Here is a 24760-nt window from a genome sequence, read left to right as displayed (position 1 = left end):
GATGTGCCTGTCCATGGACCATCACCCCTGGCCCTGCAGGGCTGCACACTCACCATGGAAGTGCAGGTCAGTGCAGGTGGCCTCCCGGTGGCACTGCCCGTTGTTTTCCAGGCACCGGTCCGTGGGGGGCACGGCCTCCTCCAGGCACTGGATCCCGTCACCCACGTAGCCCTGCTTGCATTCGCAGCGCCGCTCGTTCTGCAGCACAGGGAAGGGTGAATTGTGTCAGTGCAAACAGGGCCAGCTGCCAGGGGATCTTGCATCCCTGTGGAGATGGGGATGAGCCTTCAGAATGCCTCTCCAGCCTGCTGGGGCTGTGACACAGCTGTGAAAGGCCACATGGCCTGTCCTACCCCCACACCCAGGCAATGTCACACCGAGTCCTTGGCGTGTGCTGTTTGAGCTTTGAGGTATGTGCCTCTTGACTCCTGCACTACACCATGCTCCCAGTCCCATCTTGTGGCCTGTCGTGATCAGCTTTGGTTCTTCTACAAAAATGGCCAGCATTGTCCTTGAAGGACCATCCCAGAGCCCCCAGAACAGCCCAGGAATGACACAACTGACACAACTGACACATCTGTTGCTCCTTAGACAGACGAGTGGGGAAAACCAGCCTCAGTGTAACATCCCCATTATTATCACAGCAGCACAGCCCTGCCAGTGATAAACACCCGCAGGATGAGCACAGCACCTGAGGGCATGGGGAGGAGGGGACTGCAGTAGGGGGACATTGTCTCAGGCTGTGCCAGGCTGTCCCAGGCTGTCCCAGGTGTGCCAGCTGGGCGGTGCTCCCAGCACAGGGGTGTCCCCGGCCCTCGGGCCGCTCACCGGGCCGGTGCTGATGCAGCGGGCGTGCTCGCTGCAGTCCCCGTTCCTGCCGTCGGCACAGCGGTCGATGGGCTCGCAGATGAAGCCGTCGCCGCTGTAGCCGGGGTCGCAGGAGCACGACACGTTCACGCCCGTTTGTGAGCACTGTGCGTGCCGGGCACAGCCCCCGTTGTCCTGGCTGCACATGTCGATCACTGCGGGAGGGAAGGCAGCGTTAACCACACACCTCATCAGGTGTGCTCCCAGCTGCCACCCAGCACGGCCATGGGCGGATGGTCACCTGCCCTCCTGCCCGCTCCCGTGCTGTACCTGAGCAGGTTCTCCCGTCCCCTTCGTAGTGCAGGTCGCACTCGCAGAGGTTGCCGGCTCGGCAGACGGCCTGGGCGTGGCACGGGGGAGAGCAGGTGGGTGTCACCACTGAAACCAGAGCACACCCGGCCCACAGTGACCGAAGGGCTGTGACAGGGCCACGGCTGCCACCACCAGCCTCTGTCCCAGGCCACCTGCCCCACACCTCTCTCCCTCCCCCCGTTCTGTTCTGCAGGTGCCTTACCCAAACACAGAGGTTTGTTACTCCATCAAACACACCTCAGATCTACGTCTCCAGCCCTTCTTGGAGCACCTCTGAGCTCAGGGACTTGATCATGATCCAGTAGAGCTTTTCTCCTCTGCCCCTTCCTCACCACCCCAACCCTTCACATTCAACAGCATGTGCAGATCTCAGGGTGAGCCTCACAACTGAGAGCTCATTTTTGGAGATATTTCTGAACAGCAGCTTCAACTACCCAGCTCCTGGGAAAGCAGCCATGTGGCAGCAGGTCCCAGGGAATAGCAGGTGTGTCCCAGGGAACAGCTGAGCACCCCTCACCCAGTCTGATTTCACAGCGGTCCCCAGTCCAGCCCTCGGCACAGAAGCAGAAGCCGTCGCCGTGCAGGCCTCCATTGCACACACCGTTCTCAGTACAGTTGCACTCTGTGAGGAATGGACAAACACAGCATTTGTGCCCTGGTGGAAAGGCCCTGGGACAGCCATGTGGCACTAATGTGGCATTGTGGGCAGGTGTGAGGTGGGCACAGGAGCCCAACACAGTCCTGGCCCCTGTCACACACGCCCTTCAGAGAGGAAGAGAAGCCTCTGCACCCACAGTACCCCATCACTCCTCTCCCCTGGGCATTTCCCACTCTGGCACCCTGTGAGGTCCAGTTTGGGATGGGAGGATGGAAGACTCTCTTCTCCCTCCCTTTGCTTCAGTCTCACACAGGCACAGGTCCCTGCTGAGCACGTCCCAGATGATTCTCTTTCTCTGCAGGATTCATCACGACTTCTGTGTCCCCTAGCTCACAGCACAGTGAAATACTTTCTCCCAAACCGGGGCTTTCAGCTGTGCTCGACATACGAGGAGGGGTCTTTGTCCTTATCAGCCGTGGGCTGCCAGGGAGCCAGCCCAGCACATCCCGTGTCCTGCAGCCCTGCCCAGCCCTGCCCAGCCCTGCCCCGCCGTACCTCGGCACTCCGGGCCGTATCTGCCGGGCGCGCACAGCTCGCAGCCCGTCCCGATGAACTCCTGGCTGCAGTTGCAGATCCCTGAGCCACCGATTTTGTCATCGCAGGTCCCGCGGTTGTTGCACGGCGCCTCCAGCCCTCCCGGGCACGCTGCAAATGGGGCACCTTAGTGAGGCTCTGGTGACAAAGGGACGCTGTGCTGGAGCTGTCCCTGAGCTGCTGCTCACGGGGTGACCACAGAGCTCAGCAGTCTGGGGACCGAGTGCTGGGGATGTCCCATGCCAGGAAAACTTAGGAATGGGGACAAGCGGGACAAATTTGTCACAGCTTCCAGCCTGGGAAGAAGCCCTGCTGTGACGTGGTGAGTCTGTGCTGTCCTGCCCCACGAACAGCAGACTCACCCAAGGATGTGAAAGCTGCCCAAGGCACAGAGGGCAGGGAATGATCGAGCATTTACAACATCTAGAGGTGAGTGACATGTCTGACAGCCACCCCCAGCAGCCCTGCGCCCAGGGCTCTTCACAGAGACAAGATTCTCCAAGGAAAGGGAACTTTCCCATGGTATTGCTCCCTGCACCCTCTGCAGCCTGGGGCTCCCTGCCTGGGCTTCTGCCTGCCCTTCTGCAGGGAAGCACACTGATGGATGTCGGATGTGCTGAACCACAGGTGTCACCTTCTTGCTGGGGACAGGCCCGGGGCGCGGCTCTTACCCCGGCAGTCCCGGCCATAGTGGTTGGCACAGCACTGCGGGACCCACTGGCTGGAAACGCAGCTCCTCCTGCAGCCTCGTCTGAGAGGCCCCCTGGAAGAGAAGGGTCTCCTGAAGGGGTCCCAGGGCGAGTGTGGCCACGCCGGCCGCAGCAGCGAGTCGCGGTGCAGCAGGAACGTGTTCCTCAGCAGGTAGCCCCCGTAATAGTAGCAGCGCCTGGTTTCCCCCTGTGGGCAAGCAGGCAAAACACAGGGTTTGCCACACTGGTCACTTGCCTTGAGTTTTCTTGTGCCACTCATTCAGTTTTATGGCAAAGGAACAGAGGTTTCCTAACATGTGCTGGGGCTGGTCACAATGCAGGAACCGCAGGGGCACACCAGGAGCCAGCAATGAGAATACACTGGGGTATATAGAGTGGGGTACAGCCACTGCCCCCAAGGCTGCTCTCCATGGGATCCCTGAGCCACTCCCAGGCCGAGCTCTCTTGCTATAAAGCACCCAGAGCCACCCCCAGTGCTGTTGGAAGGACCCCTGTGCCACTGTCACCCACAAAGGACTGACCAAGCAAAGACCACTGGATCCCATATTTTTAAGCCCAGCTCCTGCATGACTTGGGGAAAGGCATGGACAGTGTGGCTGAGCCAAGGGCTTGCCCCATACAGCTGGGCTTTCATCTTGCTGCTAAAACATGAGGGAGGGGCACGTGGGTGTTGCCATCAGTGCCCTGCTGGGCCTCCCTGGTGACAAAGCTGTGAGCTTTACCCGTTGAACGGAGCCGGCAGGGCAGGGTGGCTCAAAGCCACAGAGTCCACAGCTCTCTGTAGATCCCTGTGGAGGGGAGAAAGAAACTTCACAACAACTCAGAATGTGCTGCTGCCTCTCTTGGCTGCTCAGAGCTTTGCCAAGGAAGAGCAGCAAGCCCTCCAGACATCCCTCTTCCCAGGTGTGGGGCTGCAGGGGTGGCCCAGGTTCTCATTCACCTCACCACAGGTGCTTACCTGCAGCTCAACAAGGGTGAACTCATCACACCGAGATCCCAGATCCGGTGGCTCCAGCAGTCTATCAATGCCATGAGCAATGCCCCCATTGAACTCCATGTGCCTCTGGATGATGGTGGCATCATTGTTCCCCACCAGAATCTCCCCCTAACACAGGAAGAAAGCAACCTGTGATTCTGGCACATCCTACATCCTGGCTGTACCACCCAAAAGCTGCTTCATTTCGGCTGCCATGGCTTCTAAATCACCCCAAGAATTCCAGAATCTCTGTGCGCATGTCCTTGACCACCCTTCCCACTTTTCACAGCCACCTCTCCTAAGGATGGCCTCTGTCCATTGCAGCCTGTGTTCTCTAAAGGTTGTGGCACCATGGGGTTGGCTTTGCAGCCAATCATTGTGACATTCATGTACTGTACCACACACCTCTGCACTTCCCTGCCAGCTGGCCACACCCGGTGCCTCTTTACAGCCCAGCTGTAGCCAGGGAATGGGGTGTCCCAGCCTGCAAGCACCCCAGCTCTGTGCTCACTCCGTGCCAGAAGCACCAGCTGCCCCGTGGCCATGCCCAGGGACACTTGCTCCATGGGCAGCCAAGGCAGGAATCACCAACACTCACCAGGTGGGCTTTGCTGCAGCTGAACGAGATGATGGAGCCGTGCAAGGTCCGTATGGTTTCAACTTGGGGCACATTACCAGCAACAATCTAAGAAGGAAAAACACAAATGTGAAGGAGAGACTGGCAAAAGTGGCAGTTCATGTTGACATATGGTGAGGACAGGGGTCAGTGGCCAGCCTCGGAGGGGTGTGGTGTGGCAGTCCCTGAAGCTGGTGTGGGTGGCACAGCACAGCTGTGCTGGGTTAGTCCCAGATTCCTGCACAGTGAGAGGCCAGTGTGAAAAAGCAGAGCCTGGCTTTGCTCAGCTGGACTCTCCCCTCGTTCACAGCCTATACACAATAGCCTGTGAGCCTTGCAGCTCCCCAGAAGCTGAAGACAAAAGATATCCAGCTCAGCCACCAGAGTTTCACAATGACACTGCAGGTGCCTCAAATGCTCAAACAGTTTTGAGTCTTCTCAAGACAACTGATATGCTGCGTGTTCTATGGCAGCAAAACATTTGGCACTCTGACACAGCAGTGGCAGACAGTGGCACCTCAAGCCCGTGTGCTGTCACACCTACCTTGGTGTCCCGGATCATGTGTGCTTTGAGGTAGGAGGCCAGCACGTCACGGTGCTCCCTGCGGTACAGGAACCTCTGCCGGCTCTCCGGGAGGGCTCTGAACGCCGCGTCCGTGGGCCAGAGCAGCGTGAAGGGTTTGTGAGCAGGGTCCCCGAGCAGCGGCAGCAGCTCCGCGTCCTGCAGGGCACAGTGACACTGAGAGCCCCAGCACAGTGACAGTGCTGCACACAGAGCAGGGCACAGTGACACTGAGAGCCCCAGCACAGTGACAGTGCCGCACACAGAGCAGGGCACAGTGACACTGAGAGCCCCAGCACAGTGACAGTGCTGCACACAGGGCACAGTGACACTGAGAGCCCCAGCACAGTGACAGTGCTGCACACAGAGCAGGGCACAGTGACACTGAGAGCCCCAGCACAGTGACAGTGCTGCACACAGAGCAGGGCACAGTGACACTGAGAGCCCCAGCACAGTGACAGTGCTGCACACAGAGCAGGGCACAGTGACACTGAGAGCCCCAGCACAGTGACAGTGCTGCACACAGAGCAGGGCACAGTGACACTGAGAGCCCCAGCACAGTGACAGTGCTGCACACAGAGCACAGTGATACTGAGAGCCCCAGCACAGTGACAGTGCCGCACACAGGGCAGGGCACAGTGACACTGAGAGCCCCAGCACAGTGACAGTGCTGCACACAGAGCAGGGCACAGGGACACTGAGAGCCTCAGCACAGTGACAGTGCTGCACACAGAGCAGGGCACAGTGACCCTGAGAGCCCCAGCACAGTGACAGTGCTGCACACAGGGCAGGGCACAGTGACACTGAGAGCCTCAGCACAGTGACAGTGCTGCACACAGAGCAGGGCACAGTGACACTGAGAGCCCCAGCACAGTGACAGTGCTGCACACAGGGCAGGGCACAGTGACACTGAGAGCCCCAGCACAGTGACAGTGCCGCACACAGAGCAGGGCACAGTGACACTGAGAGCCCCAGCACAGTGACAGTGCCGCACACAGCGCAGAGCACAGTGACACTGAGAGCCCCAGCCCAGGGTGACAGTGCCACACACAGCGCAGGGCACAGTGACACTGAGAGCCCCAGCCCAGGGTGACAGTGCCACACACAGAGTGCCCCAGGGCAGCAGGGCAGTGCCTCACCTGCAGCAGCTTGCTGTAAATGCTGTAGCCAAACGCCTCGGCCACCTCCGTGATGTTCTGCTGCAGAGGGAGGAAAGCAAACAGCTGACATCAAAGGCTCCCCAGCCAGGACCAGCAGTGCAGGGGAGAAACCAGACAGGCAACAGCTAACAGTGGCTAAACACAAGTTTATCTCTGTCACCATCACGCTGATGGTTTGGCCTGGGAAGGGGTGGCAGCCAGCAGCCAGCACTTTTCTGATTCATCCTGGATAGACTGCTACGGCAGCAGCTGGGATGGATTCCAGCACTCTGTTGTGCTGCACAGAAAATGTGTTATATTCTGTAAAATGCAGGCTCTATAAGCCCCTAATTCTTGCCTAAGGAATCACAGAGAGGCATTGGCAAACTCATGCTGCAATTTGCTCTGTGCTGGAAAAGGAGAGTCGTGGTTGGCACGGGACAAGATCCTCCTGCCTACATCTAGAACTGCCGTCCCCTAGGGATGGAAAAGGCTCCTTATGTTCCAAATATGCCTATGCCACAATTGCTGTCACCTTCACAAGCCAAATCTGTGGCCTCAGACAACCCCTAGGCAGTCAGGGACAGGGAGGAAGAGCAGCCCAGGCAGCTCTGGGCTGAGGCAGCACTGCTGGGAGAGAGATCTTGTCCCTGTCACCACAGCCCTGACACCAGGGCACAGCTCCAGCCTCACCTGTGAGAGCTTTGAGGAAATGTTATGGCCCACCAGGTCACTGGGAATGAGGATCTTGTCGATGAAGTGAATGACCCCGTTCACACCCACGATGTCACTCGTGACCACTTTGGCTTCCTCGTTGAGAGTGATGCTATTCTGAGAGAGAGGGGACCTGCTGAGGCTGCAGCAGCCACAGCCCACCCTGGCCGTGTCTGGGGGCCCTGGGCAGGTCACTTGCCACAACCACAGTGCCTTCACATGGCAGAAAAAGTCACTAGTCCTGGCAAATGGGATGGCAAAGGGATTTACCTCGTTCACTGTGATCTTTATTTTGTGGCCAGATAAAGATGTAAGGGACTCCTGGTTTTCCAGGTCACTGGAGAGCAACTTCTGGCAGCCCACCATGTGGTAGCGAAGCAGGTCCCGGAGGAGCCCTCTGCTCTTCCACTCCTCAAACTGCAGACAGAAAACAGGAGTGAGGTCACACTGGGGCACTTTGCCTCGCACACAGGGCCCTCAGCCCCCATGAGGGAGACCTGGATTGCCTGAGTTCCCTCTGACTCATCCCTGCAGGGAAGATGCTCCTCCAAAAACACCCTGAAGGCACAAAACCATTTGAGAACTTTGGGAAATTTCAACCAGCTTGACTAGTCAGTGATGGGTTTAAGATATTGCACTACACTGACACCAAAAAGCTGCCATTCTCTTATTCCTCTCATTATCCTCTCTTATAATCCTCTCTTATTCCTGGGAAGAGTCAGGGGTCTGTCACAGACACATGGGAGCCTTGCTGTTACCAGCCCATGGGCCCCAAAGCCACCCCACAGCACTGATCTGGCACAGTGCCTCTGAGGCCCACAAGACATCACCTCCAACAAGGCTGTCCTTGCAAGAGGGGACATGTCCACCCCTCTCCTCAGTGAGATGCTCCAAATTTCTGCTTTTACACCGATGGAGAACAGGGGATGCCTTTAACTCTCCATGGTGCAGCCCCTTTGCCTCAATTCACTGGACAGAACAGACCCAGAGGGAACACTGCCACAACTGGAGCTGCCAAACACCCGACAGAGCTTGGCATGGGAGACACTTACCACCGTGGTGTTTCCTATGGAATCTGCCTGTGGGACGAAGACAGTGAACGGCCCTGCCCCGCTGAGCTCTTTGATGCTTTCTGCCTGTGTTAGGAGAGCATTTGTGGGAGGCAGAAAACATTGTTCCAGTTAGCAAGACCCTTTGCAGAAAGCCCTAGGTGGGATTTACTGCACAGAGACAAGGACAAAGCTCTCACCAACCTGTATCATCCTGAAGAACATGGATGCATCTGGAATCCTTCCAAGCTCCTTAAACAAAGGGAATCAGCTGGAGTTAGCAGGGTCCCTCCACTTGCAGCACAGATACCTGCTCCTACCACTCTGGGTCACTCTCCCACCCCAAAGAGACACCACTTCTGACACACCACAGAGACCTTCCCTCCCTCCTTCCCTCCCCAGCTCTGCAGGCACAGATAACACGATGCTGCAGTGAGCTCTGCCTGCCCCATTCATAACTGCTGCAGGATGGAGAGGACACAAGATGAGAGCTGGCTGGTCCTGAGCACCTGTCTCATGGGTAACTGCCCTGTGCTCATGGGACACCTCACAAAATCTCTGCTTTAGTCTCACTGTGGTGCCACTGCCAGTTCTGGGATGCTGTCCAGAGGGCAGACACACCCCAGCAGGGCAAACGCCCTCTCCTCACCACACTGCCTTGCAGTAAGAGCAGAGGCACACACAGCCCCTCTCTTTTCTTGTGGCTCTGCTGTGGGCACGAGCTTTTATTTTCCACTGCCTGAAAAGGTCACCAGCTTGCCCAAGGACAGCCATTGTGCTGGCAACAGAACTGGCCACAGACTGCTGCCCTCCAGACTGGGCCCCAAGCCCTGGCATGGCCATGGGGGACACCTGCCCTCATCCCATGGGGCAGAAGTGAGCTGCCTTGGGAAAAAACAGGATCACTCCCATTTGTTTATGACCTGAAGCAAGCAGTCCCCTGGAGGTATGGCTAATGCTGCAGACAGCAGGGAATGTTCTCTCTCTTTGGAGCAAAGTCACTTTGCCATGATTCTGTCCCATAGCTGGCACACCAAACACACCTATGATTCATGGAGAGTTTGCTCAAAGCCTCTCTCCCACACCACAATGTCAATGTGACACCAAGATTGCTCATCCTCTGGAGAGGAGGGAGTGGTTGGCTGCAGGGCAGGGGACACAGGAGCAGCTTGTGCCTCTCACCAGATGCACTTTGCCACGGCAGGTGAAGCCATCTCCAACGCTGTGCCAGGAGCAGGAGCAGTTCCTAGTGCCAGGGCCCGTGTACTTGCAGAGCCCAAAGGGGCTGCAGCCTCCATTGTTCTGGCAGGGAAAGCAAAAGCTGCTGTGAGGAGCTCCTCCAACACCTGAACTGCTGCTTGCACGTGGGAGCTGCAAACTCCATCCAGCCCAGTGAAGGGAAACCATCCATTCCCCCTGTCTGGTGCCTTAGAATAAACCTCACCCAAATTCTCAAGGGTTTCCCAGCACCAAATCATCCCATGAAATAAGACTTTGACACCTCACTTTGGAACAGAGCCCATGACAGAGCCCCTGATTCAGAGGGACAGTTTGACATGAGCACTCTGAGGCTTTTGAGCACATCTCACATGAAATGGGCACAAAGGAAAAAGGCCACATGCCTCCAACTCTATGGCCCTCTTCCCCCCCTGAGGGAATGCTGGGTACTGACATAATTGCAGGTGACTGCAGGCAGCAATGGACACCAAACACACAAGGAAATCCTTCAGTATGTGGAAAGGCAAGACTTCAGCCCCAGCCAACCAGGCTAATGCTGTTCCTGCTGTTAACTCCTGGGAGAAGGGAACACTTCACCTCTGGAAGGCTGCATGCAAACCAAAACCAGACAGACCAGCTGCAGCCATACCTGCTCACACAAGTTGATGGGGTTGCACTTGCTCACACCATCCCCACTGTAACCAGGCAGGCAGTTGCAGGCGACCTGGAGGGAGAACAGAGCCTTGGGCTCAAACTGGACCCAATACAGGGAGCACACAAGGGCTGCCCTGGACAGAAGGCATGTGGTGTAGCACCCATTGTTGTCTCCATGGATAACCAAGCCTGTGTCCACAACAAACATAACCCGAGACTGCCTTCAGCCTCTGGCCAGCAAAGCCATCTGCTCTCATGGAAGCAGCAATGTTTTCATGCTCTGCCAGGGAGCCTTCTCTGCATGGAAGGGAGAAAGCACTAAGCAGGGCACTGCAATGGACAGGACTGTCTCAGGAGAATTACACAGCTGGGACAATCCACCCTACACACTCACCTTCTTTGGGCCTGTTTTGATGCACTCTGCATTGGCGTGGCAGCCCCCATTGCTTTCCAGACAGAGATCAATTTCTGCAGCAAAACAATAAGGCCAGGTCATTGCTGAGAGCTGCTCAAGGCAGCTGGGAACTGATGGTCCAAAGAGGTACTGGGAAAGCAACAGGGAGAACTTTTCCAGCTTCCACTTTCCTGGGAAAGTGTCTTGTGATAGCACAGGAATAGGGTGCAACTGCAAGTTTACTCCTGACACATGTGGGTCTCTGAGCTGTGACAAATCTGCCCACAGAAGATTCCAAGTCTGTCTGGGTGTACTTTAAAGAATATGAGAGGACTGGACTCCCCCTGGCTCCATCTTCACCCAGAGCACCACTGTGGGAGACTTCCCTCCCCTCTGTCTCTGGGCCTCTCCATGACATGCACAAGAGCAAGAAACCTTGCAGGAATCTTTTTGTTTGAGACCAAAACATGGGTGTTTGGTCTAAAACTCCCCTTAGTATTGATGCTTCTTCTCTGCTACCCCCAACACCCACCCTGAGCACTCACCCAGGCAGAGAGTCCCATCCCCAGCATAGCCTTCCTTGCAAGTACAGGTCCTCTCTCCTGGGGACACCTTGGTGCACACAGCGTGCACGGAGCAGCCACCATGGTCAATAGTGCAGGGATCTATTTCTGTCACCAAAAACAAGAGGAGCAGAATCAGCTCAGAGCACCTAGGAGTCATCATCTATCTTAACAAAATCACATCTTGGTAAGATCCCTTTGTTTCCCAATGAAACTGTTGGTTCTTTAAGGACATGGGGCCTCATCCAGACCTGAGAGAGGTTAGTCCAAGTAAATAAGCTGAGCTTAAGCAACCTCTGAATTGGAAAACTTTCCCTCACAGGATGTTCTCACTGACCACTAATGGTTAGATGAGAAAAAATATATTTACCTGAATAACATACATGTTTGTGGTTTTGTTTTTTTTTGCTTTTTTCACCCCTTACTTTCCAACAAGGGCAATACCAAAAAGAAATTGGAATATCTACCAGTGGTTTGACTGTTACAATTTTATCACTTGTTTTTTCTTGGTCTGTTTGCTTTTGACACAAACAAGGTTTGTAATGTAGCTCTGGTGAAGTATCCTGAAATTCTGCTTCATTTTGGCTCTACTGCTGCACTATTACCTGATTTTGGTATGGCCAGCAAATAGAAGAATCTCAAAGTTCTAGGGAATTGAAACACCCACGTTCCAAGGATTCATGGCCAAAATTGTTATAACTTTGCCACCAATACTGTGATATTGGAACGAGAACAATCCATTCATGTGTATCAGGCACTAAGAACTGCCCTCCTACACTTGCCTGCCTTTTTATCCCTCCCTTGCAGGCTTTAGCAACATCAGAATCCTCCTGTGTAAAGCTCTGGACTGGAAAACATCTCTCCCAAAGCATGGCAGAGCTCATGGTGGGTGGCTGAGAGGAAAAGGATTTCAGTAATCTTTCCTCTGCCATTTGTTTCACCTTGTCTTTGCTGGACACACCTGTGCAATGGGTCCCATTCCCTGTGTATCCAGCAGAGCAGATGCAGGTAGGTAGGGAATCTGTGGAGCTGTTGAGGCAGCTGGAACAAGACAGGGATAAACAATCACTGACAACACTCCCTGGTGGGAAGCACTGCACAAATCTGGCACATGCAAGAGACCACAGTGACCACAGCAGGCACACTCCAGGGATTCATTTACAGCTCCAAACACTCCAGTCATGCTGGGCAGCACCTGGTGTCCAGCCCAGCCCTTCCACAGTGCATCTTCACCACACCCAGGAGCTGCTGCAAGGTGCAGGTGGGATAGCAGGAGCCCTGCTTAAAACAGGAGTCTGGATAATGGATGGAGAAGGGAGCACCAGCGAGTCATTCCAGCCCTGTTTCCTTCCTTGGCAGGGGCAGAAAGCACTTGTAAATGGAGGTAGGTCAGCTCCATGAATAGGGCCAGCCTTGGAATCTCTGCTTTCTCCCATCCACACATCCTGAAGGAACTCAGAGGGGATTTACACTTGAACAGACAAAATCCTTGGGGAGACTACACATGGCTCAGGTCCAAAGAGAGCTCCCAGAAAGGAACTGACAATTATGCATGTTTGATGAGTAGGCACCTTCTGCCAGCCCTGAGCCAGAATCACCTCTGTAAAACTCACACAAACACACTGCACTTACTTGGCCATTTGATGGCAAGTGTTATTGCATAAGTCAATCTTGATTCCTGTAAGAGAAAACACAAACATAACTTAGAATTTTCAGCTGAGGCAATTTCTACCACCTAGAGAAAAGGAGCTTGCAAACCAGGAGTGATGCTAACTCTCTTGTCCTATGTGGCAGCAGGAAAATCTCAGGAGATTTATGTTTTGGCACTTTGCAAAGGAGTGAATTTGATGTTCTCTGTCTGAGCTAATGGTTCAATCTGATTTTATCTGTGTGGCCTCTGCACTGGCAGGAAAGAAACAAGGACTGAAACCTTGTTAATCCAGAATACAGAGCCATTTGGTTTTGGCCCTTTTGAAGCAAGAGATGAACTGCTTTCATGCTTGACAATTACACTATATAGGACAGCTCTGCTTGATTTCTATTTCTAAATTCACAATAAAATCAACCTTTGTGTGCACACCTTTAAAATCCCAAGGTATTGAGAAGCTCAGGTTTCTCCTCACTCAAATGCTTATCAAAATCCCAAATCCATCTTCAACATGTTATTTTGACACACAATGACAGATTTATTGAAAACTGCAGACCATGGCCTGAGCCCACCTGAGTGAATGGGTCTGTGAGCAGAAAAAGCAGCTCAGCAAACACACTGTGGCCTTTTGAAAATTCAAATCAAGTCCTGCCACCTTCCTAGGCAAGCAACAGGAGTCATGGCCAGCCCAGTGTGAGTGGAAGCTCCCATTTGTCTCCCAGAGCAAGGGGCTGTGTTTGAGGTGCCTCTAACCTCAGTGGAGGTAGAAGCAGGGATAGGTTTTTAATGGTTTGCCAAAATAACTCCAGGGCTCGTGTACTGGTGGGGAAGTCACAGTAAATGCAGCTTGTGTGCAGGAAGGAGAGAGCACAGCCTGCAAAGGTTTTAGGGGAATGCAGAGCACACATGACTGTGGTCAGAGCAGACAGAGCTGCTCTGACAACCCAGCAGGATCCCTCGGATTTCTCTGCCCCTCACACTCACGTACTTTCTTGGCAGGTGGGGCCCGTCCAGCCGGGGAAGCACTCGCAGCTCCCGTCCCCTTGCAGCCCATCGTTACAAATGCCATTGTCACAGGCACATTCTGCAGGGAAACACAAACACCATGTCACACCAGCCAGGCCCACCAGCACAGTGCTGCTGCCCTTCCACTGCCTGCTCTCTTGATAATCCAACAGGTCAAACTGCCACCAAGAAAATGAAACAGGAGTATCAAAAGAAAACATCACAGGAGTAGCAGCTCTGGATCCCTCTCTGCCAGAAGAACCCACCTGCCTGTGTTTGCTGTAGTTTGGGGGGCAGCAGTGTAATGGAATGTGCTTTGTTACCAAATCCTGCTCAGTAAGTGCTTACAGACCCTGAATGCAAAGGGTCATTAGAACCTCTTCCTGTTGAGTAAACGAAGAGGAGCCCGTACAAGACTACAGAGACAGAACAATAGCAGAGGATGTGCTGAGAAAGACCACACCAGACCCTTATCAATTCCCACCAGGAGGTGAAAGCGACCCCAAGCAACTCCCCGCCCCTGCTTGCTAAAATCGCAGAGTACACCAGCAAATCAGAACGAGCAACCACAAGAACCAGAAAATAGACTGTATAAAAACGAACTAAGACTGCTTTTTGGTGAGAGCCATTGGCGGAGCAGTGACTCCCTGGCTGCCCAGAGCTGTTTTGCTCAGTTATTGTTTGCTAAATTCGCTTACTTATAAATTTTCTATGATTAATCTAAACTGGCTCCTCCGGTTTGTCACGAGTATCTATAACAGCAGGAAGGGAAGCACAGTTTGAGGTTGGAGGATGAAACAGGGCCACAGCTCTGGCTGGCCACACGTGCTCACTGCTGCTGTCCCTCTCTCACAGACCTGGCATCCGTTTGCCTGTCTCAGAGTCTCAGCACCTTTGTGTGTCCCACCACCCCTCCCGAGAGCTTTCCTGGCCCCTTTTCTGCCCGGCGAGCAGCGTGGCAGAGCCCAGCCGGCCGTGGGTGTCACCTGCTTTGCAGTCGGAGCCGTATCTTCCCCCCTGGCACATCTCGCAGGCCGTGCCGTGGAAGCCCTCCAGGCACCGGCACTCTCCGCTGCCCTGGCTGCCGTCCTGGCACTCCCCGTGCCCCGAGCACCACCGCCCCGGCTGCCCGGGGCACATCGCGCACTGGTGCCCGAAGAACCCGGGGCAGCACACGGACCTCTGCAAAAACAAACAGAGCGAGCTCTGGGAGCCATCCCGGCACACACAGACACACACACACACAGACACAGACACACACACACACAGGTCACAGCTTCACTGCGGGAGCTGCTCGGTTCCCCTCTCTGCGGGACAGCCAGAATTTCTGACAACACACAAAAGGAGCAGTAGGATGGAGTGAACACCCTGGAATGGCTCTGCCAGGAGGTGATTTGGTTCCAAAGCCTGATCTCACTGCTCTCACCTCCTTTCTGCATCCACCCGTGGAGGGAAGAAGATCATGACAGGACAAAGTTGGACAGTATAGATGATGAGAAAAACCATCTAATGAGGCAATGCGAAAGTGCCAAATGAGGTACAAGTTCTGACTGAAGCTCTCTATGTGAGTATAGTAAGCCTAACTCCCTCTCTCCCTTTTCAATTTTCATTCCCTATAAACTTTCCAAATGATGCTACAACACCTATAAGACGTCAAATTCACCCAGGCCTTTCTTTTACCATTTTCCCTTTAAGTGTTTTTCTTGCAGCAGCCCATTTTCACAAAACTGGTAGGGGCCATAACACCCATCATGAGGTGTGAGACCTTCTGCTCCTCTCTTTGGTTCGGCTCCAGTGAGTCATCAGTTATTCGGGAAGGCAAAGGCACAAGCAGAATGCCATCACTCATGCCTCATTTCCTTAGGAAACCAGACTGAAAACATTCAACTCCTTCTCTTCCTCTGCAGGACAAAACCCAGAGCAACAATATCGAAGCAGCAGATCCCAGTCCATCACTGTGCAGACATTTCTGCAGCTCTTTTGTTGCTCCAGTGCCCTCCACCTCCAGGATGGAGAGTGATTCCCAGACAATCCCAGCCTCAGCTACACAAAGGCACAAACACAGCCAGGATTTCAGCACAGCCTGCACTTCCACGGCTGTGCTTCTGACACCGATCTTGCTTTTGCCAAAATGAATCAGAGGCAAATGGATTTCTTACCAGAGAAACTTTTACACAGGTGAAATAGCAGCCATCTATTCTTGTCCCTGCAGAGCGCAAGGTACAGTGAGGGAGATTCTTCCTTCCAGGGGGTTCCTGAGGGTATAATCAACATAGACACAGATAGGAGATATTACAATATTGAGACAAACAGTGTACATTTTGGTGCATATGGCAGTGTTCTTGCTTTGTGTCTGACAGGAATAAAATCCGAACTATCCAGGCTGAGACCAGTGAGGCACCTCTGGATGTGAGGTTACCACACAGAGCTTATTTTTTACCTGCCAAACCCATTTTAGTCTGAATACTGAGAAAAAGGAATTGTGAACTTTTGGGCAAAGGGTAAAGTAGCAAGGCTTAAGAGGCCAGATGTTGCTGCTAAGCAATTCACAGCCAGCATGGAAATGAAATGCTTATTTTCCTCTCTGGAAATGTTTGTCACTCACTCACAAACAAGCTACAGGCACAACCTGCCCATCTGCATGAACAAATCAATGGTCCAGGCAGGGAAATTGCTACAGGCACCCCTAAATTGGCTTTGCTTGATGATAATGCCAAAAAAAGTCAGAGATAAAATAAAAAAAGACATCTTCCCTGTTAAGTGGGAAAACTAAAAGGCTCCTGAAATTCAGGCAAAACCTGGTGCCAGCAGCTCTGGGTGGAGCTTCATGGTCCATGTCCAAGTTTTTTTCCTGTGTAACCCTCCCTTGGTTTCTGCTTTTTCTTGCAAACCTTGGCAATGGGATGAGCCCCAGAGGGCTCATTTTTTCAGGTATCAAGATGACACCCGTAGAGCAATGAAAGGACCTCAAAGCATTATCTGCACCCAGTCTGTGAGCTGTCACATGAATCCAAGACTCACCAGAAGAACTGATCCAGAAGGACACTTGATCCCCTTGTCACACTTGCCACACCTTGACTAGGGCAGAGAGAACAGGAAAAGTCACAAGGATGCCCTCTACCCACTAATCTTGAATTACAAATGCTGCTCTACAGGCTGCTGGCTGGGACAAAAATGCTTTTATTTCTGTGGCTCAAAACAACAAAATAAGAGATCATATGCTACACCTTTCCTGAGTCTCAGGGATTTTTGTAGCCCTGGGGTTCCTTCCCACAAGGCTGCAAATACTTTTTTTCCTGATCTGTAGCAGGCAGACTTACCTCAGTCTGACACTGCAATCTTCAGGTTTAGTGGCTCAAGCTACATGCAAGCTGGACTTTTGGCCATTACTCCCAGGCAAACCAGGGAGCATTTTCTAAGGGAGCTTGTGGTCATGGCATGCAAAAATTGAGCTGGATTTTGCTTCCAGAGCTGAGTACCTGTGAGTCCCTGCACTAGCCAACCCACGGAAAATGAACATGATCTGCACAAGAGCTGCTTTAGATGTGCAGAATCTCCACAATGCCCATTTCCCGAGGCTCCTCTGGGGTTACACCACAGGCTCCTGTCCCATCCATGACAGCCAAGGCAGGCTGTCTGTTCCCCCAGTTTGGCTCAGCAGCTGGAGGAACCCTGTGAAATGCTCCTTGCTCATCACCATTACCTTCACTATGGTGGTGGTATTGGCAGTGCAGCGATTCTTCTGCACCTGCAGCACCTGGGACACCCCAATCAGGATGCCATTCTTGGTCTCAAAGGATTTTCCATCCAAAGGAATGTTATTGGCAAACTTCTGCAAAGCAGGAGAGAACAGCTGAGACAATAACCTTCAACTCTTATTGCATGGATTGCTGGCAGCTCCAAGACAATCCCAGCAGCAAACTTGTGAGGGTGTGCAGAAGGGAAATGGGAGCATTGAGTAACCAGCCTCAGAAGGAAGAGCAGACTGCTGCCTTACCTGAGTACTGTTTTGGTAGAACATCAGCCAGTAGGAGAGCCCTAACATGCTCTCCTTATGAACTCCACTTCTCAAGTCTGCAGGCAAGAGCTTCTCTCCCAGTACAATGTGGTACTGCACTGTTTCATTGTCCTAAATCCACAAAAATACAAATGTTTGGAGTCTTTTGACTTCCTAGACTACAATTCAGTCATAGGTATGGCATAAGAAATGTTCCTAAGCACCTGTAATGGCTAATTAAGCCCAGTAACTCTGTCACACATGACTCATCACACTGATGATTCTGATACTTGATGAACCCATTAGTGCTTTTTGGAACCTTTCAGAAGTGTGAAAATTGCCACAGCCAGCCAGGAAGCAGAACATGTTGTGCCATCTATCCACATACTGATTTACTCTGCACTTGGGGCCCAGATACTTTTTTCAGCTCCTACTGCAACACCCCTAGAAATCCTCTCATTTCTCTGCCACGTTTCTTCCAGCTTTTAGCATCAGATATTGATCTCCTCTGCATGCTGAAATCCCCTGGGTTTGTTTGCCATTTTCCAGTGTACATGCCCCTGCACCCACCACAACACATATTCAAAGTGTGAGCAAGCAGTGATCTCACCAGCTGGGTCACGTTGGCAGCACGGCAGTACTCCTCAATGGAATTATTTCCAGGAACAAAAATGGTGTATTTTTCAGAGGACTCAACTTTCCCAATGAGCTGGTACTCCTAAAAAGTGCCCAAACAGTAACATTAGCAATTACCCTCGTACCCACTAAAACCCAAACCACACTTGAGATCAATTACAAAGGCAAGAGGAATCACAGAGGCACATCTGATTGCTTGCTCCTTGTCCTGGCTGACATAAGAACAAGTTCCCAGCCATGAAAAAGCCTTCCCTTTCTTCTGGTTTTCTCTGCCCTGTGCAGGGATGAGAGCACCTGCAGTAGACAGGTCATCTTCCACTGTAACACATGCCAGTGATCTAAAGATCTAACTGTAATTATTGACTCTGGCTGCTCAAAAGCTTTCCTAGAGGATCCCTCATGTAGGACACACAGTCTCCCTTTCTTAGCAGCAGTCAGAATTTAGGCCCCCCAATACAGGGCAAGGTGGGCATTAGCTCAAAGGACAGCTCTGACAGTGACAGCTGTGCTCACCTGCACTGCTTACCTCTAGCAGCTCCTTGAAAATGCTGAACGAGGGCACTGTGCTGAGCTGCTCCTGCAGACCTGGAGGGCTGGGAGGGACATCTCCTGGGGGTGGCAACAAAACCTGTGGGAAAAGCAGGCCCAGAGTAAGGCTGAGCAAGGGCTGAGGGGAATCTCTCTGGACTCCTGCCCTGCTTGCAAGGAAGGCAATTAAAAGGCCTCATTTTACAGAGTCCTGCAATAGCCAGAGCTCTTCTATCAGCAAAGAGAAGGAGACTTCTCCTCCCAGTGGTCCTGGAGACAAATGTTTTAAACATTGAACACTGCTGTACAGGAAACATCTGTCAGGACCTTGGGATAACCTCATATACTCTGCCTTTCTATCCCTTCCTAACCATCCAGACGTGTTCCTCCCTGGCCCTGTCACAGAGGCTGCTGCACAAACCTGCTCCTGCAGCATTTCCCAGTGCCACATGAGCTGCCATACCTTACTGAGGACATGGATGATGCCATTGCTGGCAGGGATGTCACTGACAACTATGCTTGCATTCTGGATGGTCAGCACCTGCACAAGAACCAGAGGGAGAAGCAAAAGGATTAGGAAAGTGCCAAGCAAGTTCAAAACAAACACATTGCTCATTCAAGGCTGCACATGGTTAATCTGGGTACAGTTTTTGAAGGATGCCTGCATTTGAGGGCACCAGGGTCCCACCCAGGCTCCCCACTGGATACAGCAGCCCCTCAGCAGCTAAATTTGAGATTGGTACATGAGCCTTATGGAAGAAACCCTTACACCACTCGTGGTGTTTATCTGCCATCTGGTCTGTGGGTTGAGAGTGGGTAATTCTGGCCCATCAAGCTTTTTGAGCTTCTCAGCAGTGAGGACACCTTCAAGGAAGTGGGCTCTGAGGGGAACAAAATCAGATAGAGAAGATTAGGGAACTGTTGGTAATGACAGGGAGATAAGACCATACCACCCAACATTCACAGTAGTAGTTTAGCATGTGGAGAGAACCATGGAGAGAATTTTTCTGATGCCATCTGACTGGGAAAATCTTTCTGCAAATACAGGAAAAATAAACCCACTTCCCATGGTCTGTGGTCTGTTATGTTTTAAATGTTTACTTAATTTTTGCCTGCTAGATATTTAACTTTGCTACTATATTTATCTCAAGATATCTCCTTATTGGTCATGCACAAGAAAAAATCCATTTCATGGCTCTGTTACTGTTGCTTGGCCCAGTAAAGCAAAGGCAGAGACTCCTCATACCTGACTAAAAACGGCAGCGTGTAAGGGGTCAGCCAGAAATCTTTGTCAGCACTGCTCAAGTTCTTGATAGCTGCCTCTGATGGCACCAGGACAGTGACATTTGCTCCCTCTGGGATGCTGAAGAGAGATTTCTGTTGACCAAAGCACAAAAATGAACAACTAGGACATGCCACAGCCACAGTGCAAAATACACCCCCCAGCCATCCCACTCTCACAGGATGTGGAAGGGATGTGAAGGAGCAAGGCAGGTGCTCAGCAGCACAGCAGGATCTCCTGGCTCTCTGGGCAAGGCCATCAATGAATGCCACAGGTGGTTTAGCCAAAACAGCTGACACCTGATTGCCAAGGGAAACCCTGCTGCTTTAAGCTCTACCTTCCCAATTCAGTTTTCCTTCAAACACATTCAGTTATATCCATAAATCCTTTTTGAATCCCCAGCATCAGTCCTGGAGGAGGGACTGGGGTAACTGCTGGAAAAAGCAATTTTGTGTGCAGCAGGTCAGGTGAGCTGAGCTCAGGTCGGAGGCTGTCCATCCCACTGTGATCCACACACCTGATGCAGTCTGTGGGGATCTCTCTTATTCCCACCAGAGACAGGGAAGCAGCAATGAGAAAAGGAACAAACACACAGTCTAATGTGCCAAAGGATGTTCTTTTGAAAAAAGTGTTTAATGCTACCCCTTGTTCCCTTCTGTGCTGTTTTTTGATGGCCAGGAGTTACAGATGGTACAACCATGAAAATTAAGTGTAACACAGCCCCAGCTCCCTCTTGTGAGAGAAGCAAAGCCCCCAAGACACACTCATGACCCCATTCTACTGCAAATTCCACAGCTTTTCTACATGCCTGCTCTGTAACCCTCTCTCCTCTGCTTTGTTTTGTTTGTTTTCTCTAAAGAAAAAGATAAATGGAGTTGCTTGTCTTCTAACAGATCATTCACAGACTTCACCTCTGCAGAATTTACCTGTGTGGGCGTCCCCATGGTTTCTCTTACCTTAACCCAGTCATAGAAGCCTGCAAAGTGGGAATTCCTGGCCAGCTCCTTTCAAATAGAAACAACAGAAGAGTTAGCTCTGCTGAGCACAGGGTGCAGGGCTGGGGACTCAGGGTGGGGGACAGGAGCCCTTTGCAATATCAAATCTGGCAACAATGGCTTTGACATTCTTCTCACTCCACAGCCATTACAGGCACCGTGTATTGTGAGGAGAGATGGGCACTTCTAAAACCAAATTTCAGCCATTAAAAATATATTTCCAAATAAACAAACTATTTTCAACTCATCTGCAATGAGTTCATCAGGGACAAATAATGACAGAAAATGAGCCTGACAGCTCTGACCTGAGAAACTTTCTGAACAACAAAGGAAAGATGATTTATTGCACAGGACAGGTGCTCCCTGCACAGGGGTGAAGCAGCTTAGAAATGATGGTTTCACTGGCAGTAATTAGTCTTGGCATCACTTCTGCCCCTGGGGTCTTGGAATACACTTGGACTTCACGCTGATGCTGGTAGAAGGGGTCAGCTAAGGTAACAGGGAAAAGTAGAGAGAGCAGAGCCAGTTCTCCCAGTCCCAAAAAGGTCTCAGACATTTGCTCTTCACTAACTTTGAGAACATCCCCGTAGCACACCATGCCATCCCCACTGTAGCCTTCAGAGCAAACACAGGATCTCTCTCCTCCACCAAGGGGTACACAGGTAGCCTGCAAATACCAGGGAAGGAAGAAGAAATTAGAGAGCAAGCAGAGGTTATGTGTTTACACCTATCATAGAATTGAATTCTGGCCTTGTGTCCTTGTTGCACACAGACACTTCCCTCTGCTGCCTTTGTGGTGGCACTGAGTGTTCCCTCACACAGCTAAGCCTGGGTGATTGCTTTGGCTGTGTGAACTCACAAAAATCAGAGGGTCCATCTTAGGAACACACCATGCAGGCCAGTGAGATGACATAACATAATCCTTTGCAATTCACTCAGTGCCATGGCTGCTGCAAAACCTGTCAGTGAGCAGCTGAGCCTCCCCTGCCATGCCAGCCCAAGGACAGCTCTTCAGCTACTCACCAGGTCATGGCAGCCACCATTGTCCATGAGGCACGGGTTGATGGCATCACAGCTGTGGCCATCACCAGCATAACCCCTCTTGCAGACACATTTGCTCTGCAAGAAAGAGACAGTTCAGTTTTACAGACTTACCAGAGCATCTTCACCTGGAAATTTGGAGTTGTTTCCTCAGCAGAGCATCATCCTCTATCACAGCACACAAGCTGCTGGTTACTCAAGCACACTGATCCCTTGCACTGCTTGGCAAGATGAGATTTCCTCCTTTATTTCCAGGTTTTTAGAGAGTGACACAGACTTTGTGAATGGCAGAAAGAGGAGTTAATTTCAAAGATATCTAGGAGCACTTGCACATCTCACCCCACTAAAATCTGCTAAAGCTTTTGTGCATTTTTCAGCACACTGTGCAATGCTCCCCATGCTCAGTGGGGAGAAGCAGCACCCCTCCCATGTGCACCTTCCTCCCAGCTCGGCATGCCCTGCCCTTGGCCCAGCCCCTCCATGACTGAACAGCTGCACATGCTGCTCAGTGCTGTGCTCTGGGACAGGGGGATGCAGTGACTGGTGCCTTGGATCAGGCTGTGTCACAGAGTGCAGTCCTGTCCCCTTGCTGCACAGTGCCAGCGTGGAGCAGCAGCCCTGGACACACCACTGCACCTCACAGGCAAACACTGGGATGCTGCAGCTGGTGTTTCTGACAGTGGACAAGCAAGCTGGGCCAAATTTTAACCTCTGACCATCCAAGGCCACCTGAGAGCAGCTGAGGGAGTGTCAGTTGTGTTAATCCTGCCCCAGGCTGCCCAGCTGTGCCCATACCTGCCCTGGCCCGGTGTAAACGCAGTCGGCGTTGAGGTGGCAGCTCCCTCTGCTCTCCAGCACGCAGTTGTCTATGGGCACACAGCTCTTGCCATCCCCAGTCCAGCCCACGTTGCACTGGCAGGTGGCAGTGCCAGGGCCTGTGCTGGTGCACAGAGCCTTCAGGAGAAGGGAGAGAGAAGGAATTACACCCAGCAGAAGGGAGGGAGTGCAATGAAAACACAGCACCAAATCTCCTTCCTCACACTGTGGAGAATTTCTGACTGACAGCTCTGATTCCAGCACTGGGCACGGGGGTGTAAGTATCTTCTCCAGAAAAGTCATAGAAAACTTCAGAATAAAGTGATTCTGGAGACTTTTTGTGTTTTAAGAGAGGCAGACATTTGTGTCTAAGGTGACTCAGAACTCATAGGGCATTCATTATCATTGTGTAAAGCTCTTCCATTACACAAAAAGTATTCCCTGAAGAGTAGGACCACAATCTCCTGCCTGGATGTCTGGGATGGAATCAATTATAGATGGCAGACCTCTCTCAGGAAAAAATTTACTTTGTGCCCAGTGCCATCCTATTCTCTTGTATCTGGCCCAATGTCTTCCTCTGACTGAAGGGTCTAATTTATGATGAGGTTTGACAATTTGGCAGTAATTTCCAACATGAAGCACCACAGTCTTCAGCTATGGATAAAAATGTAGGGGTGATGGTTACTGGAAATATGACTTAGATCTCACAGTTAAGCTACAGAGAAAGTAACACATGTCAGAAGAGCTTGAGGAATATCACTGCAAACCAAAAATTATCTGTACAGCTCATCTGTGTGGCAGATAAAATATCTGGTGTCAACCAGCCAAACTATCCTTGGAGTGTCACATTTTGGCACCAGCCCAAATGATTGACATCTGTACAATGACTATGCCAAGGCACTTGTTATTCCATCTCATCTGACAGACAGAAAAAATTAGCACACAAAATCTCTAACAGTCCCAGGAGTCCTGGATCACTTTCTGATTGAGAGGAGCTGCCTCTCCATGGTTCAGTCTGACCCCACTTACATTCTGTGAACAGCCTCCCCGTTCTGGCTGACTGCACAGGTCAATGGGCTGGCAGGAGAACCCATCCCCTTCGTATCCATCCACGCAGATGCACCTTGGAAGCACAAACACAAAAGGGGCACAGGTAGAGCAGTCCCTCAGGCAAGCAGGATTTATCACCAGCAGGTTGGCTGAGCTGCTCAAACCATCCTGTGCACCAAGCAGACAGACACACCGAGCACAGGGGTGCCTGTACAATGTGTACAGTGTGCACAATGCTCTGTACAACAGCAGTGTGCCCCCGACCCCGCCACAGACTGACCTTGCTGTGTCATTGAGGCTGCAGACAGCGTGCTGGTGGCAGTACTGGGACAGCCCACTCGGGCCACAGTTCTTGGATGTCCTGTCACAGAATTTCCCAGTGTAGCCTTCCTTGCAGGACCAGGACTGACACACCCCTCCACTGCCAGGCCTGTTGTCACAGACCCCATGGACACAGCCACAATCTGTCAAGGACATGCAGTAAGATCAGTAAGTACAAAAGGTCCAGAATCCACCATAGTTGTAGATTGCTAACTTTCCTTCACAATCTCTTGTGACACCAGATAATAATTCCTTTTTTTTTTTGACAGAGGGATGTCTGCTGAGAGGCATCAATCACAAATCAATCCTGGCCAGGGAACAGCTCCCACAGCTGCCTGGGTCCATGTTTTGTACAGGCTGTAAGAACAGAGTCAAATTTAGGCTATCAAGCTCAAGGTCATTGTCAACTGTCTTTTGTTTCCTAACAGCAGAGATCTCGATTAGGTTGATGTTTCCAAAACATCACCACTGTCAT

The 24760-nt window shown here is 51.9% G+C and overlaps 1 protein-coding gene across 4 annotated transcripts in view; it reads right to left on the bottom strand.

Moving 5' to 3' along the window:
* Positions 1-24760, bottom strand: part of STAB1 (stabilin 1) — a 53381-nt gene that overhangs the window by 3292 nt on the left and 25329 nt on the right. For all 4 annotated transcript variants that reach the window (XM_033071930.1, XM_033071933.2, XM_033071932.1 and 1 more), the window contains 38 exons: positions 24245-24428; positions 23944-24037; positions 22894-23052; positions 22081-22176; positions 21629-21724; positions 21019-21066; positions 20027-20157; positions 19550-19661; positions 19244-19321; positions 18779-18880; positions 18227-18334; positions 17617-17748; positions 17323-17451; positions 16641-16697; positions 15779-15874; positions 14606-14801; positions 13603-13698; positions 12599-12644; positions 11928-12007; positions 10949-11074; positions 10404-10477; positions 10005-10079; positions 9320-9439; positions 8342-8389; positions 8141-8224; positions 7359-7505; positions 7068-7205; positions 6375-6434; positions 5218-5394; positions 4656-4742; positions 4040-4186; positions 3804-3869; positions 3043-3268; positions 2333-2482; positions 1697-1801; positions 1138-1245; positions 829-1022; positions 54-198 (listed from right to left, as the gene is read on the bottom strand). In XM_033071930.1, the coding sequence (XP_032927821.1) occupies positions 54-198; positions 829-1022; positions 1138-1245; positions 1697-1801; positions 2333-2482; positions 3043-3268; positions 3804-3869; positions 4040-4186; positions 4656-4742; positions 5218-5394; positions 6375-6434; positions 7068-7205; positions 7359-7505; positions 8141-8224; positions 8342-8389; positions 9320-9439; positions 10005-10079; positions 10404-10477; positions 10949-11074; positions 11928-12007; positions 12599-12644; positions 13603-13698; positions 14606-14801; positions 15779-15874; positions 16641-16697; positions 17323-17451; positions 17617-17748; positions 18227-18334; positions 18779-18880; positions 19244-19321; positions 19550-19661; positions 20027-20157; positions 21019-21066; positions 21629-21724; positions 22081-22176; positions 22894-23052; positions 23944-24037; positions 24245-24428 (4317 nt within the window). The remainder of the gene's footprint in view (positions 1-53; positions 199-828; positions 1023-1137; positions 1246-1696; positions 1802-2332; positions 2483-3042; positions 3269-3803; positions 3870-4039; positions 4187-4655; positions 4743-5217; positions 5395-6374; positions 6435-7067; positions 7206-7358; positions 7506-8140; positions 8225-8341; positions 8390-9319; positions 9440-10004; positions 10080-10403; positions 10478-10948; positions 11075-11927; positions 12008-12598; positions 12645-13602; positions 13699-14605; positions 14802-15778; positions 15875-16640; positions 16698-17322; positions 17452-17616; positions 17749-18226; positions 18335-18778; positions 18881-19243; positions 19322-19549; positions 19662-20026; positions 20158-21018; positions 21067-21628; positions 21725-22080; positions 22177-22893; positions 23053-23943; positions 24038-24244; positions 24429-24760) is intronic.

This window comes from Catharus ustulatus, chromosome 13 (assembly GCF_009819885.2).
Source record: "Catharus ustulatus isolate bCatUst1 chromosome 13, bCatUst1.pri.v2, whole genome shotgun sequence".
Classification (NCBI taxonomy): domain Eukaryota; kingdom Metazoa; phylum Chordata; class Aves; order Passeriformes; family Turdidae; genus Catharus; species Catharus ustulatus.
The sequence above is the reverse complement of the archived record's forward strand: the minus strand, read 5'-3'. Positions and strand labels throughout refer to the sequence as shown.